General features: G+C 38.4%; 1 protein-coding gene across 1 annotated transcript; it reads right to left on the reverse strand.

Annotated features, from left to right (window-relative positions):
• Window positions 1-6,535: 6,535 nt before the first annotated feature.
• Window positions 6,536-12,284, reverse strand: LOC306867984 (GTPase IMAP family member 7-like; the record flags this gene model as incomplete). Its single annotated transcript, XM_079413955.1, has 2 exons — window positions 6,536-7,230; window positions 12,245-12,284. 2 exons carry the CDS (start codon window positions 12,282-12,284, stop codon window positions 6,536-6,538), a joined length of 735 nt encoding a protein of 244 aa, XP_079270081.1.
• Window positions 12,285-15,626: the final 3,342 nt, after the last annotated feature.

The following is a 15,626-nucleotide window of genomic DNA, read 5'->3' on the forward strand; positions in this document are numbered from 1 at the left end:
ATTAGTGGATGGAGCAGTTTGTTGATGTGAAACTTCAGAAGATGTGGCTGGAAAGCTTTATTTTGTTGGCCTTTCATCTGCTTGCATGTGATCTTTCATCAGATGTCTTTTGAAAGACCACATGTATGCAAATGTCCTACCACAGTTGGTCTCACAGCAACAGAAATATTTTGACGAACTGTTAATTCCATGAATGGCATTTAGATGTAAGAAATATTCTTTGTGGTTTGGGGTGGATTTTTTACATTTGAAGCACGTGAAAGGCATGTTTTTTAGTTACTTACAGTGCGCAGTTGCTTGTAATGATTTGTGAATTTTACTCAATGGCCAATTCTTGGTATAAGTGCATTTATGGTAGTCTCGTCAAGTAGCAGAAAGCTTTGTTGGTTAATTTCTTCCTCTCTAAGCGGGAAAATAAGACAAGTAAATTACTAACACTGTTGTATTTATCAGAATCCGAATCAGAATCAGCTTTATTCGCCAAGTGTGCATAAACACACGAGAAATTTGTTGTGGTTTTTAAGAATCTCTTGGTACATACATGCATACATATCTGACATGAGAACAGAAACATTTAAATTATGAATGTACGTTATGTATGCATGTATTTATTTATTTAAATCCTGGTCCTGGGGACCCACTGCTCTGCACATTTTGTGTGTCTCCCTTATTTAACACCTGATTCAGATCATCAGTTCGTTAGAAGAGAGCTCCATGAGCTGCACTGAGTGTGTCAGATGAGAGAGACATACAAAATGCACAGACCAGGACTAGGATTGAAAAACACTGTCATAGATCACTGTTTTCTAATAATATATCTCCTACCCTTAACCATCAATTATGCACACAATTAAACCTAAACAGAAAAAAAAAATTTGGTTTCAGGTCTTGTATAACTATACAATTGTATATACATTTTTAATAATATAAATTTTATAAATTATCTTTTTTATTTACTTTTCAAAATGTTTATGAAAAAACATTTTAGCATTTATGTAAATTATAAAATATAAGTTGTTTCTGGGTCTTGATCTAGGTGTTGGGGCAGAATTCTAATGCCATCTGCTGGTTAGGGGGGGAAAAAAACCTGTAGAAATTACATTTACAGAAAAAAAAGGCTTTTGACCATGTACATCCAGCAGAGGGCCATGATCCATTCGTTTTTCTGGATGCGGCCAGCAACTCCTACAGTTTTCAATATTGTGAATATACATTTAAATATGATCAAATAAGTTAAAATATGTATTTGTTGTCCAGGAATAGACTTTGGGGTATCTGTTTTTGCAACAATGCCACATTTGCATGTTTAATGACTTCCTACATCATCTCTCACCTGCAAACCTGTCAATTAAAGTTTCCAGGTTCCACTTCCTAAGTGTATCCTTTACATAGAAATCCATAGCATCCTATTTAAACATGCTTAGTTGATAAAAAGTGAATTAACTAACAATCAGTGAAGCTGTATATGGAATATGTCACTAACATACTATAAAATCACTGTAAAGTCACAACTTTTAAAGTTACACGGTTTTGCGCAACAATGCAACACAGCATAGCTACCTCCAGAGTGGGCGCGTCGGATGGATGAGGCACAGAGGCAGAGCAGGGCCTTGAAGCCGATCGTGATGTCAAATATCTGAAATGAGTGAAAAATTACCCAAAACGTATTAGGAAAAACAGAGAAAGTGAGGAAAAGCATCCCAGTCGTGTATTGTTATTATTATTACTTTAATACAGAAGTAGGTTGGCTATAAAACAAGCATCGGTGACAAGCAGTCAACAGGGGTAAATATGTAAACATATTTGTGGAGCAAATCGGCGAAATGAATGTGTAAGAGCTTAAAATTACTTACTGTAACGGAAAAAAATAAAACATATATGCATATATTGTATGATATTAACTTACCTGTTTATCTTCTGTCACAGTTGCGCCGGTGGAATTTAAATTTTAACCCAACTGGTTGCGTTATTATACAAACAACCCAACAAAAGTTTGAAATAACCCAACATAATGACACAATTGACACAGAACAGCCAGAGCCACACACCAGCCGATCCCAGCGCACTCCCTCACCAGAGTTCTAATCACCTGCACCTGTCTCCCACCAGCACACTCATTGGGCTGGCTTCATAAGCAATCCCATCACCTCACTTCAACATCCTGTCTCGCTTACGCATGTTTGGACTCACTCACACGCAAGTCTTCTTTGATAGAATACGTCCCTTTCAAGTGTTGTCTCCTGTACTTCCCTCCTGTGTTTCTCCAGCGTCCAGTCCTCATCCTCCATCGTCTCCTCGTCCTCCAAGCTCCGATCAAGTTCCTGTAGTGGATTCTCTCACCAGCTCCTCTGTCCACGAGGTTCAACACGTCACGCTTATCATCGCCCATCAACTCCAGGGGTTAGGGGTTGTCACAAAATATTGTAAAGAAGCAACACAAATTAAACAGTCATAAATCTTCTGAGGGCACTTCTTAGCAGCTGTTGATTCTCCAGGAGACTGTTCCTTAATGGTCTCATGCCCGATGGACACCAGGGTTATTATAGTTTTGCATTTTTCATTAGTTTTTATTTTTATTTCGTTTTGACTTTTTGTTTTCAAATTCAGTTTAGTTTTAATTAGTTTTTAAAGTGAGTTTGCTAGTTTAGTTTAGTTTTTATTTTTTGAAAATGCTTAGTTTTAGTTTAGTTTTTATTAGTTTTAGTGTTAGTTTTAGTCTTTTTTTGTAATTTGGGTTATTTGTCAGGGGCAAGATTCAAAAAGGTCAGAAAAAGTATTGTGTAATAATAACTCAACAAAACCATCATACAATTTTAGAAAATATTTATTCAACAATAACACCAGTACATAAAATGTACATATGGGCACAAATATGTATGTAAACCGTCTCCGCAGTAAGTGCAAAATGTGTAAGTGACGTACGTGTGCCAAGAAAAAAAACAAAATAGCCAACAGACTAAAGAAGACATACATGAACCACATGTATTCAACCCATTTTTGAGCCACACAAGACATTTCTGTCAAGATTGTCAGGGAGCTCAATCTGAGAAAAGAACATAACTAATAAAAATAAAAAATAAACTTGTGTCCCGACAAGTTCCAACATGGTAAACAAAATAATGTAAGTCCCTTGCATTAATGAATCAGCTGTTTAAAATACAGCTTTTAAATTTTTTTTAGTGTGGGTGTGTGCCGTGGGTGTGTGCGTGAGTGAGTGTGCATGGGTGAGAAAGAGAGAGATGGCTTTACTTCAGTCAAGCAATAATTTCTTATTGATCTTGAGAAAAACTTGTTGCTCCAGAGATGTAGTTGTTCTGTTTCGCAGGCCAGATGACAGCAGTCCACACAAAGAGAAGATGCGCTCCACAAAAGCTTGTGAGGCAGGGGCACTAACGAGATCCAATGCCACAGGGGCAAGTTTTGGATACACAGCTTCTCTAGATCTCCAGAACTGCAATGGTGTCTCATTAAACAGTCCCTGTTTGACTTCACAGAAATACTTCTCCATTTCGATCAACAGACTATCGGTCATATTAGGCTGATTTGTGGAGGACACATTGACCTCTATACGGGATGCAAGGAAGCGGTATTTCTGAAGGACAGCAAGAGGGGCTCCTGTTGGAGTTTGAGTGGCCCTTGCAGTAGCACCATCATACTGAGAAGCAACTGGTTGATACCTAGCTGCCAGGTTCTGCACAAAGGACTGTGCTGCCCTCTTCAGTGGCACTGTGTCTGGTGATTGAAGAACCAGCGAAACACTTGGATCCATTAGGCAGGCTCCTGCTGGTGTTGCATCAAACTGTATGGAATCCTGGCTAAGAATGCCAGCAAAACGTTCTCGCAAGGACTTCAGCAGTACTTGAGCTAATTGCTTTCCAACAGCAGTCGGAATTTCTGGTTTGGGGGGTGGCTGATCAAAATAATTCCTTTGTTAATAATTCGTTACACAGAACTTTATTATATTAAATATGATTCACACCTTCACAAAATGCCCATTTAACACCCTATACAAAATTCACACCGCTTTGAAATTCCTTCACTGGGTCTGTTGTTCAAATTCAAATTGGGAACAAATTCTTCCCAAACTAAGTTTTTGCCAAATCTTACTAAAGATGCGCGACTGTTTGAGAGTGTGTGTGGGTGCGATCGCGAGTGAGCAAGAGTGTGTGTGTGTGTGTGTGTGTGTGTGTGTGTGTGTGGGTGTGCACCTGGTATTCATCACGTCCTGGGGACCAAATGTCCCCACAAGGATAGTAATACCAGTAAATCTTAATCTTGTGGGGACATTTTTTGGTCCCCATGAGGAAACAAGCTTATAAATCATACAGCATAAAGTTTTTTGAAAATCTAAAAATGCAGCATGTTTCCTGTGAGGGCTAAGTTTAGGTGTAGGGTTGGTGTAGGGCAATAGCACATACAGATTGTACAGTATAAAAACCATTACGCCTATGGGATGTCCCCATAAAACATGGAAACCCAACATGTGTGTATGTATGTGTGTGTGTGTGCACGAGTGAGTGAGCATGTGTGAGTGTTTGCGCGTGCGATCGCGAGTGAGCAAGAGTGTGTGTGTGTGTGTGTGTGTGCGAGTGAGCAAGAGTGTGTGTGTGTGCGAGAGTGTGTGAGCATGTGTATGAATACCTCTTATAAAATCCACACGCCGTACCAAAAATCTACACATGTTCTAGAATTCACACCCTACAAATACCACAGCTGTACAATTTTCACACCCAATACTAAATTTACCCTATAGCCTAAAGTCAATAGCCTAATCATCTGGATTGAAGCAGTAAACATTGTGTAAAAGTAAAAAAATTACATAACATTATTTTATATTTGAATCACAGCTATAGTGTTTTGACATCGACAACCACAACCAAAAGGTGCATTTTACCTCAAACTTGCGACTAGTTAACTTTCTAAAGAAGGCATAATCGCTTCTCGGGTCAGCATTAACACACTGACAAAATTATATTCAGAATTTAAAATATTTTTGTATCACTTTTTAATGTTTGATTGAAGGTGTTCAAGAGATGGAGATACCAACCTTTCACGAACTTTCAACGTCGAACGAAGTCGTTCTCATGGAGACGCGGTGTGCACGGAGGGGAGGGGCTGTGTGTGTGTGTGTGTGTGTGTGTGTGTGCGCGCGCGCATGTGAGAGACACATGAGTGACAGAGAGGCGGAGGGAGAGCAGGGAAAGGAAATGCAGCTGAACGAATACGCTGCATGTTCTAAATAGCGTTAAAAAATTAAAGATCTTGACAAAGACGAAAACTAAGGACATTTACTCTATAATTTTATTTTATTTTAGTTAGTTTTGCCAAACACACATTACAGTTTTAGTTAGTTATCGTTTTTTTGTAATGCCTCGTTTTTATTTTTATTTCAGTTAACGACAATGTTTTTTCCCACCTAGTTTTCGTTTTTTCGTTCGTTTTCGTTAACGATTATAACCTTGATGGACACCGATAGAGAGGGGCTAGCAGGTGCTTCAGCACCTCCAAGAAAGACCAAAGCATCCCCTTAACATCCCTAAACATTATATTTTCTTTATTGGAAGCAATTATATACAGGCTGTATTGCAGTTAATAAATATGTAAACAATTTTAAAACAGCAAATTAAATAAAAACATGTTTATCTCATATTATGCCTGTGGCATTTCTGATGTGACACATTAATTGTAGCTACACTGTCACACTTTTAGAAATGTATTAGCATTTTAGGGCTTCAGTATAAGAGTAAACAGGAGGTTCCTCATAAGCGTACAACACAATGGGAGAGACATTACAGGGAACATTACAGAGTCAAAGAAAGGAAAAAAAGGATTTGATTTTTGTTCATATATAAAGCACCCCAGGAGCTGCTGTCAAACATTTCTCTAAATAACCAGTAGGATTTATTTTACTAATAATATAAGAATGATTTTTGATGACTTTGTACGTTTGATTGACTTTTTTTGCTGTTAATTAAATATGATTTTATTACGGTTTAAAGAGGGACATTTTTTGTGAACGATTATAGTTTTAAAATGATAGTATTATGATTGACACACACCTGAACTAAATTACAAAATAAGATCTGTAATTATGACTATAGTATACAATCTAAGCAGGGAAAACGGTGCAAACAAAACACAATTCCATGAGATGTGAGAGTGTGACAAATAAAGTAACAGGACAATAAAGTTTTGTCAGAGTTTATTATCTTGTAGATGTTAAACATTTGTCAGTATCTGTCAGGTTTGAATAGGTATAATGAATTCCATGAACATGTAAGTATATGTAGGAAAATTACAATCGGAATAAAATGTCAGGTTACATATAAAAATCACTAAGCATAAAAAAAATTGCACTAAACTACAGCAGCTGGGCAGAGTTATCTTCTGAAACATTTAGACAAAATTGATTCAATAATATAAATATTTAGTTATTTCTAGGCACAATGCAAATGAGCAGAAAAGTGCTGGTAATCGGTGTCTGTTAAATATGCAGCATGTCAATCTTGTCTTGTCAAATAGCTATTATCAAAAGTCATGAAGACATGTTCTGGAAAAAAGCAATTGTCGCTTTAAAAAAAATCTTATGAATTTTCCAGAAACGTTCAAATGTTGTCATTTGTGCCAACTGATACATCTCACTGGTGTAGTAGCCTTGATTCAACACCATCATTGTGTCAATCTTCTGCAGTAGATCGTTGACCTGCTCTCTGTTATTCTGATCTTTGTTGTCAAAGACATGATAACCATTACAGCTCCGTATGACTCTGCTGACAACCCTATTCCTTCCAATCTCTGACTGTACTGTCTCCTGGTCACATTCATCCCCATATGTGAAGAGGATTATAACATGCTTCAGCACATCCTTACCAAAAACCTGCTTCACTTTTGTCAGCATCTCTTCCTCCTTCTCAGTGAACCTACCGATTGGCACAACAAATAAAAACACATGAACTCCTGGTGCAGACACAAATATGCTCCTCGCAAACTCCCTTGACAACTGCTCCTTCGGAAGTTTAGTATCAAAACATCCAGGGGTGTCGATGACAGACACAGATCTGCCATCAATCTCTGATCTCTGAACACTAGATATTTTTGTAACAGCATAGAGACTTCTGCCATGTGTGAATCTGTTCTCTCCCAGTATGGTATTTCCTGATGAGCTTTTCCCAACTCCGGTTTTCCCCAGAAGGACAATATTAAAGTTGCCATTGTCCTGCAGCTGTGCTGCTGTATATATGGTAAAAAAAAAAAAAAAAAACCTTTATAACAACAGTCTGCATATTATTTAAATATTCCATGTGATTGTGATGCGTGTTGGTCAATATTTCAATTATGATTATTGTTTGTCAAGATCACCTGCTGTATTTGAAAGCTGATCGTTGAGCTGAGATCCTCTTTCGCGATTATTATCATCCTATATGAGATTATAAGATTATTAGGCATTATTATTAATAAAGTACAATAATAATAATTCTACTTTCAAACATATGAAATGAGCAGGTATGTCTATGATTTTAGATGATGAAATGTGTACCATTGTCATTTGTTGTTATATTCAAGACCTGCAAAAGAGAAAGTCTACATTATTATTTTGCACCAATTTATCCAATGCACAGAAGCATATAAAATATGGAAAACATTATTTTAAACTTTTTTGTTTTCATTCCATTATCTTCAAATAGCTAAAACACAAAAAATAATAATACATGCATACATTAATTAAAACAAATAAATAAAAATCTGAGCTGCTGCCTTCCTATTTTTGTTCTGTTGGAACCTCCGAGCTGATTTTATAATTTCGTGATTTTTTTATGGATAGTTTTTACATGGCAAATAACTGACATCATACATCCACATTGCAGGAATTGCTGTTACATATCAACAAGTAAGCTGCACGAATAAGGGTAAACCACAGTTGATTTAAACTGCAGTCGGTTTCATCTTTGTTTCCAGCAGCTCTGGGAAAACCTTCCCCAGTCTCCACAGATCTGTTTCAGTTTCATAATTACATGAAATCACCCTCATTCAGCCCTACTTCATTTTACTTGAATGGCAGCATAATGTATTGTAATAAATAATACTCACTGTAATGTTGATTTTCAGATGCCTGAGCTTTCTTCAGTGAAGGTTCGCTTAAACAATCACAGATTTATAAACCATCGGCTCCGCCCACCAGAGGAGGAAATTTAAAGAAAGGAATGGAGTCACAGAATGGAAATTTACTGAATACAAACAAATGATTTTGTATTACTGTGAAATAATAGGGAACAATTGTTTTTGTTGTGACTAAGTATGACTATGTATGGTATGGTACATGGTACCACACTAAGTATGGTATTTATATTTTCATAAGAATGCTTTTGATATCAACTTCAAATCGACTTAACATACTTATGCAAGTGTGACACCTCACTGATAACTGATTTTCTGATAAAGGGCCTCTTAGGAACTTCATGGTAAAATTTTAAACATTATTCAAAAGGTACTCAGAATACATAGTTCACCTCTTATTTCCCCATTCATGTACCAGCAGTTGAACTCTGCAAATGGTTCATGGTATATTTGCTTGATATTTTAATTCTGAGCTGATGCAGATGTAAAATGCTGCATTTATGAAGAAATATGCAAACTTATCCCTTCAGATTCTCTTGAAATAGACATGCAACACCTTACAATACACACGTTTGACCAGCAGATGTTTCTATTGTGTAGAAAATATTCACGTATTGCCATGAAATTGTGTTAGAAATTACAACATTAGGGAGTGTTATCAATGTCTTATTTTACAGTAAATGCACACTGTTTTGTCTCGGAGTTTAATATATCCCTACTGTAAATATATATTTTTTTAAATGTTAGTCTATACATTTTGATGACACACTGTAAACAGTTGTTCTAACAAACACTTTTTAGTTAACACTAAGTCTTAATTTAATTGTAAAAATCTAATCTGAGCTATTGACATATTCCTTGGTTACTCAGAAAACCTAATTTAAAGGGGTCATATGATGCGATATCAAGTTTTCCTTTCTCTTTGGAGTGTTCATGCATATAAAAGATCCCTAAAGTTGCTAAGACCAAAGTCTCAAACCCAAAGAGATATTCTTTTTAAAAGTTAAGACTCGTCCACACCCTCCTAAAACACCTCTTTTAAACACGCCCCCATGTGTCTACATCACTGTGTGGAAAGATTTGCATAACACCGCCCAAATGTATACACAAAGAAAGGGGGCATAATTTTTATTCTCACTGTAGTATTGTTGCTGCCACCGGCGCCATATCCTGGAGATGCTGTGTTTCGTTGTGAAAGCAAAACTACTTTGTTTGGGCTTCCAAAAGAGGACACAACTGGAAATCAGTGGTTAAGTTGTATTTACAGCACTGTTCCAGAACAATTCAATCCAAATATTAGAGTGTGTGCAGCGCAATTTATGGAGGACTGTTTCCTGGGAGAGTAGCCTACAATGCTGGCTGTGCACAAAGGCTGTTTCTATAAAGTGGGGAAATTCCAACTTTGTAAGGACAGTCTGGAGCTTCTGACTTCTGAAAGTATGTTTTCATATTTAAAGAATTTGCCACTGCTCAAAACTCGCGTTTGAATCATCAGTGTAGAGTTGTGCTTGTCGTTTCTCCGATCACAAATGCAGCCACGGTCATGTTTACGCGGCGTGATGTAACGCAACGCATAAAAAGACAGTATAAGTCATTATAATCAGTAATCATGTCCCCACAGGATGCAACAGATGCCTCGTTTATAATGGGTTTTTATTGTTTTTGTCTCGTCAAGCCGGGACACGGCATCACAATAAGGGGTAAGAGGCGTAACATTTCAGTCACATGCTTGAGGTATTTGGCCAATCACAACGCACTGGATAGCTGGCCAATCAGAGCACACCTCGCTTCTCAGAATGATGAGATTTGTAAAAATTGGCGCGTTTCAGAAAGGCAGAGCATAGAGCAACAATACAGTATGTGGATACAGTATGTGTTTTTTTTTACTTTAAACTGGATGAACACATTGCATTAAACCAAATACACAAGATAATGTTCTCAGGGGTTAAAGCAAAAAAAAAAAAAACTTGAGCCTGAACTTTTTTCTGAGGGTTGGGGGGGTTGGACACATACACATACACAGGGTTATTTGGCGAACAAAGAAAAAAAACAAAAAACATTTGAAAATGATTTTCCTTGAAACTACTTGATAAATAAACTAATAAAACAAAATGGTACAAATAAAGTGCTGCACACAATGCAATGACTGTGGCAACTTTAACATTTGAAAGGATACTATGGCAAAGTTACTGCTTTCCTTATTCAAACTGATTTTTTTTTTCATGAATATATGATTGACCTGAAGAAAGAAAGCTGTATCATAAACTTGGAAAATTATTAGCTGAAAAACAGGCTTAAATATGACTATATTTATACATAAACTAATGTGAGGCATTAATAATTGGCTCAAATAAAGTATCAAAACCAAGTAGCCTAATTACATGGTTTTATTGTTAATTACATGGTTTCACTATTAAAATACATGTAATATGCCTATATTATAAAAAAAATACCTGCAGAGGGCGCCAACCCCTTGTTTCATGTGACTCAACAACTTTTAAATTCATTTAATTTTAATGTTTGTCCACATGCTAAGTCAGAAACTTGTATTTTGAAATCGCAATGTACAATCAATCGCATAATTAGAAATATTTATGTTATACATCATTCCTTGTGTTCTGTGTCTCCTGCGACTCCTATGTTCTAGTGATTAGATTAATAAATATTGTTATTTGAAGAGTTCCTTGCCTCCCCGTTTCCTTGCTCCAGCGAATGTGACAGAACAGCTGACCATAACGTTACCTCTGCGCAGTTTTCCCCCGTTTATTTTTTCCCCGTTTTTTGGTTGTTCCTGTTTTTTTTCCGCGGCGATGGAAGTCACAGCTCGTTTCATCTCCCTTGCCCACCTAGATTTTCCATTCGACCTATATTCCTGGGAATTCTGCAGGCTCGCCGCAGCGATAGCACTCGATGCTGTTCTGGCACGGGGCCAATTCTCATCTTCCTGTGCACCTCCCAGACACCACAGGACTAAGTTGGAGGGAAGGGATCCTCTGACTGGAGAGTGTCCTGTCCCGAGCCAGAACCAGCCCGCTATCGACCGCGGCCAACGCAAGCCCGCCGCCGTCCGCGGCTATTCCAAGCCTGCCGTCCGTGGGGGAAATTAACGCCACCGTCCGCAGGGAATTCTACGCCGCTGTCTGCGGCTCTCCCAAGCCCGCTGGCGGTTCGTATGGCAAGCCTGCCAGTCGCTGCTCACCCAAGCCCAGTGCCAGTCCTTCGAAAGCGCTATGCCTGCGCCCCCAGACCTCCCTCCTGTGCCGGCCCCTCGAATGCGCTATGCTATGTCTGTGCATCCTGAGCGCCCTCCAGTGCCAACTCCCCGCAAGCGCCCTCCAGTGCCCGCCTCTCCAGGGCCCGTTCCTCCCAAGCGCCCCCAAGTGCCTGCTTCTCCAGAACGCCCCTATCAAGCCCCTACTTCCCTCAAGGATTTTTTTTTGTGGGGGGGTAGTAGGGCATCTGCCGTAGAGGCCGAGGTGGGGGCTGGGGCCACAGTCTCGAAGGTGGTCCCATCATGGCCTCCCGAGTCCCCTGACCCACCATGGGTCCCAGAATGGGCGCCGCCCTGGAGGCCGTCTGTTATGTCTCCTGGTCCCTGGAGGCCTCCAGAGCGCCCACCCCCAGGAGGGGGAGGTAAATGTCAGTCCTTTCATCTTCTGTTTCCCCTCTCATGCCATATTTGGTTAGTTCCTGTCCTCGTTTTGCTTATCAGTTTATTAGTCCCCAGCCGTGTGTTATTAATTATCTAGTTTACTCCTCTGTTTATAAGCCCTGTGTTCCCTGAGTCAGATGTCAGCTGTTATACGTCATTCCTTGTGTCCTTGTGTTCTCCTATGTTCTAGTGATTGGATTAATAAATATTGTTACTTGAAGAGTTCCTTGCCTCCCCGTTTCCTTGCTCCAGCGTACGTGACAATATGGTCTTTACTGGTAAATTAAAATCCTTTTCAAAACTACCGGTAAGTTTGTTCTGGCAATCATACAGTTCGTATGGAGATTGCGTAATTATTTTTAGCTGTTTACAAAGCTCTGCTGCTTTTTTAATATCTTTTCTATGTAAATATCAAGATTCAAGATTAAAATATATGGCAAAAATATGGCACAAGATAAACATCTTTGACCACTGCACCTCGTGTTGCACGCTCGAAACGCAGCCGCTTCTTTTCCATTCCTCCGCTATTATGCACATCTCGTGTTTATAAGAGCAAAAACTTCTGATGGCTAGTAATGTTAGTCTGGTTGAGAGTGAAAGCTGTTCTCCTAGGCGAACTCATGAACTCGAACATGATATCAACAAGTTTTTTTAAATGTAGGACTAACTTTTTTACGCTGCCAAACCCCACACGCCGGAGATCTGGCACGGTGCCTGAGAACTTTAAGCACTGTGTTCTTTTTTTTTCTTTTTTTGAGGTTGAGCAGCTAGCTATCTGGTGCAGTCACAACAGCCTGGAGCTCAACACGCTCAAAACTATAGAGATGATAGTGGACTTCAGGAGAAACTTTGCAGGTTGTATTAAGCTTACAAAGACCTCTTCTATGTCAAAGGGATCAAGATAAATTTTCTAAGGAGATTTCTAAGGTCGTGACCCCTTTAAGTCAAGTCACCTTTATTTATATAGCGCTTTTAACAATGCAGATTGTGTCAAAGCAGATTTACAGTATCAAATAGGAAAATAGTGTCAGTAATGCTAAAGGACAATAGAGCTCTGGAGGTTGACGTCATACAATCTAAACTGCCATTTTGGCAGGCCATCAGGAGAGCGCTAGAACGGTTGTAGCATTGGTATCGACAGTTGTAGAACAATCATTTAAAACCAGACTATTTAGACCAATCCTTACTATTTCAACATGGTGAACAGCTGCTGTGCGCCAGGATGCCAGAACAGGTGGGAGAAAGCTAGGGTTGCCAACTGTCCCATATTAGCCGGGACGTCCCATATATTGGGCTTATATGTGCCCCGTTCTTGACCTCCCTTGGCCTGTTTCTTGCCCCCTCATGCAGTATTCGTTAAGTAACGTTAAATCAGAAAATCCTGAACATAATTGTTCAAGGAAGGCTGCGGAATCCTCTGCCAGCTGTTCGCTCCCGCTTTACAATAAGCGCATATATTAGGGGTGTAACGGCTCACAAAATCCACGGTTCAGTTCGATATGACACAGTGGTGTCACGGTTCGGTACGTTTTCGATACGGGGGGGCTGGGCAATCGGTTATGTCGCAACGTTGCAAATATTTCTGTTTTAAACCATGAAGTTGAGCCAATGGATATCACACAAGCACGCGTTTGCACCAGGGTTTGCACACGTGTTATATTTCTCACCAGGGCCGTTGCTAGTGGGGTGAAAGGTGGGGACAATTCTAGGGGAATTGTCCCCACCGCCCAGGGGGCCCCACAAAATCCAGGAATTATACTATATAGGCCCATGTTCTGTGAATAATTCTAATATTTTAGTAGTTGTATAACTAAGATGTTTTGAAAACCACAAAAAAGCATGCAATTTGGTTAAAGAAATTGTCTACCCTCTACCCTCCCGAAAAATGGTTTAGTCTGATAAGAAGTATTCTCAGAAGTCCCACCCCAGATCATGAACAAGACGACCAATCAGAGTTGAGACCAGTGGCGGACTGGCCATCTGGAGCACCGGGAGTTTTCCCGGCGGGCTGCTGTACAATGTGGGCGGCGGGCCGGCCCTTTGCGTAATAAATATAAAAATTGGATTGTAGTAAATGTACGTATATCCTTCATTGGCCCAGACGAATGGCCCAGGGCATTCTAAATAATTCTAATTAATTTAGCATGCTCCAGCTCAGTGCAGCAGCTCAAAAGCGCTCGTCAATGTCAAAATGTTTGAAACAGCCAATCAAAGTGTAGAAGGCGGGATTTACTGTTCACAGACACTGAGCTGCGTGCGACGTGAATGCGAGCTGAGTTAAGATGTTAGCAGCTAAACATGTGGAGACAATTCAGCAATATTTGCCAACCGTTTAGTTAAATAACAGACATTAATTTTCAGGAAAGCAAACTATTACTGGCCTTTTCAAATTTCTCATATTTTAATGCCATTATTCGAATCGTCACAATGTAGGCTATAATGCAGTTTTCAGTCGACATGAGATAAGAGTTCATGTAAATCTGCTTTCTTCCATGATTTCACGTGTCTAAGAAAATGTTTTAAAATCTATAAAAATCTGAAATAGTTTAATAGATTTATAATCAGAAAAATTCAGAAATCATTCTAATGCTGCCTAATTTGCTGCTTAATTATCAGATATTATTTGTGATCAATTATTAATAATGGTTTTATTATTGGTATAATGGTTCTCAGTTAAAGAACAGCATTTATTTGAAATATAAGTACTTTGTAATGAGTGTAAATATCTTTACTGTCACTTAAATCAATTTAATCAAAGTCCCTTTTTGTATTCTATAATCTTTGATTTAATGCAACATTGTTGAAGAAAAATATTAATTTATATTTTTAATCTTACCCAAAACTGAATGGTATCACATTTTCCACAAAAATATGAAGCAGCACAATAGTTTTCAACATTCATAATAATCAGAAATGTTTCTTGAGCAGCAAATCAGCATATTATAATTATTTCTGAATCATTCTGCACTATTTAAGTCTTCTGGACGATACCAGAGCATTGTGTCATTTGGACTGATAATATTGGTTTTTAACTTTAGTGATATTAAACTGTCGCTTGTAAAAATTCTTTAAAATGCTTTACTATTTGCCATATACACCAGAAAAAAACAATTATAATGTCAAGATTATGCCACTCATTTATGGTGTGGTGTGGTGTGTTGTGGACGGGGTTTGGTGGGTCGCTCTGTGCCAAAAAGTCCAGGGCAAATTTTTGGCCCCAGTCCACCCCTGTATACATCTACAATATTTGAATTGATGTAATAAGAATGATTTGCAAAATTTTCATAGTTATTCAGTGTTCATTACTGATCAAAATAATTTTTTGTTGCTTTACTGTTGATATTTATTTGTTATAATATTTTTTTATATTTGTGTATTATTATTGTGCTGATGTTCAGTAAAAAACCTTTACATGCATTTATTTGTTGACTGTTTTGTTATTTTGTAAGAAACACCTATTAGGATATATGTGGGCATCCATGCTTGTATATTGTACAGTATATGATGTGTCTGTGTGTGTGTGTGGGGGGGCATCAATATTTTTTCAGAGGGCCCCCAATCCTCTAGCTACGGCCCTGTTTCTCACGTGTTTATATTTCTCTTGTGGCCCGTACATACTGAAAAAAAAGCAACGTATTTCGTGTTAAACAGGTAGTTTTTGAAAGTCGGTGCTTGAAATAAAAGCTTTTTATTTCATTGATTTTTATTGATGACTGCAGTGATAATATTTTAATTATAGGATAATTCATTGTAGGTAGCCTATAGCCTAATAGACCTGTTTAAAAGACCTTTTTAAAAAACATTTTAATTGAGGAGTAAATATAATCTTATGCTCGCAGCATGTCAGTTATGTGTTATT

The sequence above is a fragment of the Barbus barbus genome, assembly GCF_936440315.1.
Source record: "Barbus barbus genome assembly, chromosome: 4".
NCBI classification, from domain to species: Eukaryota; Metazoa; Chordata; class Actinopteri; order Cypriniformes; family Cyprinidae; genus Barbus; species Barbus barbus.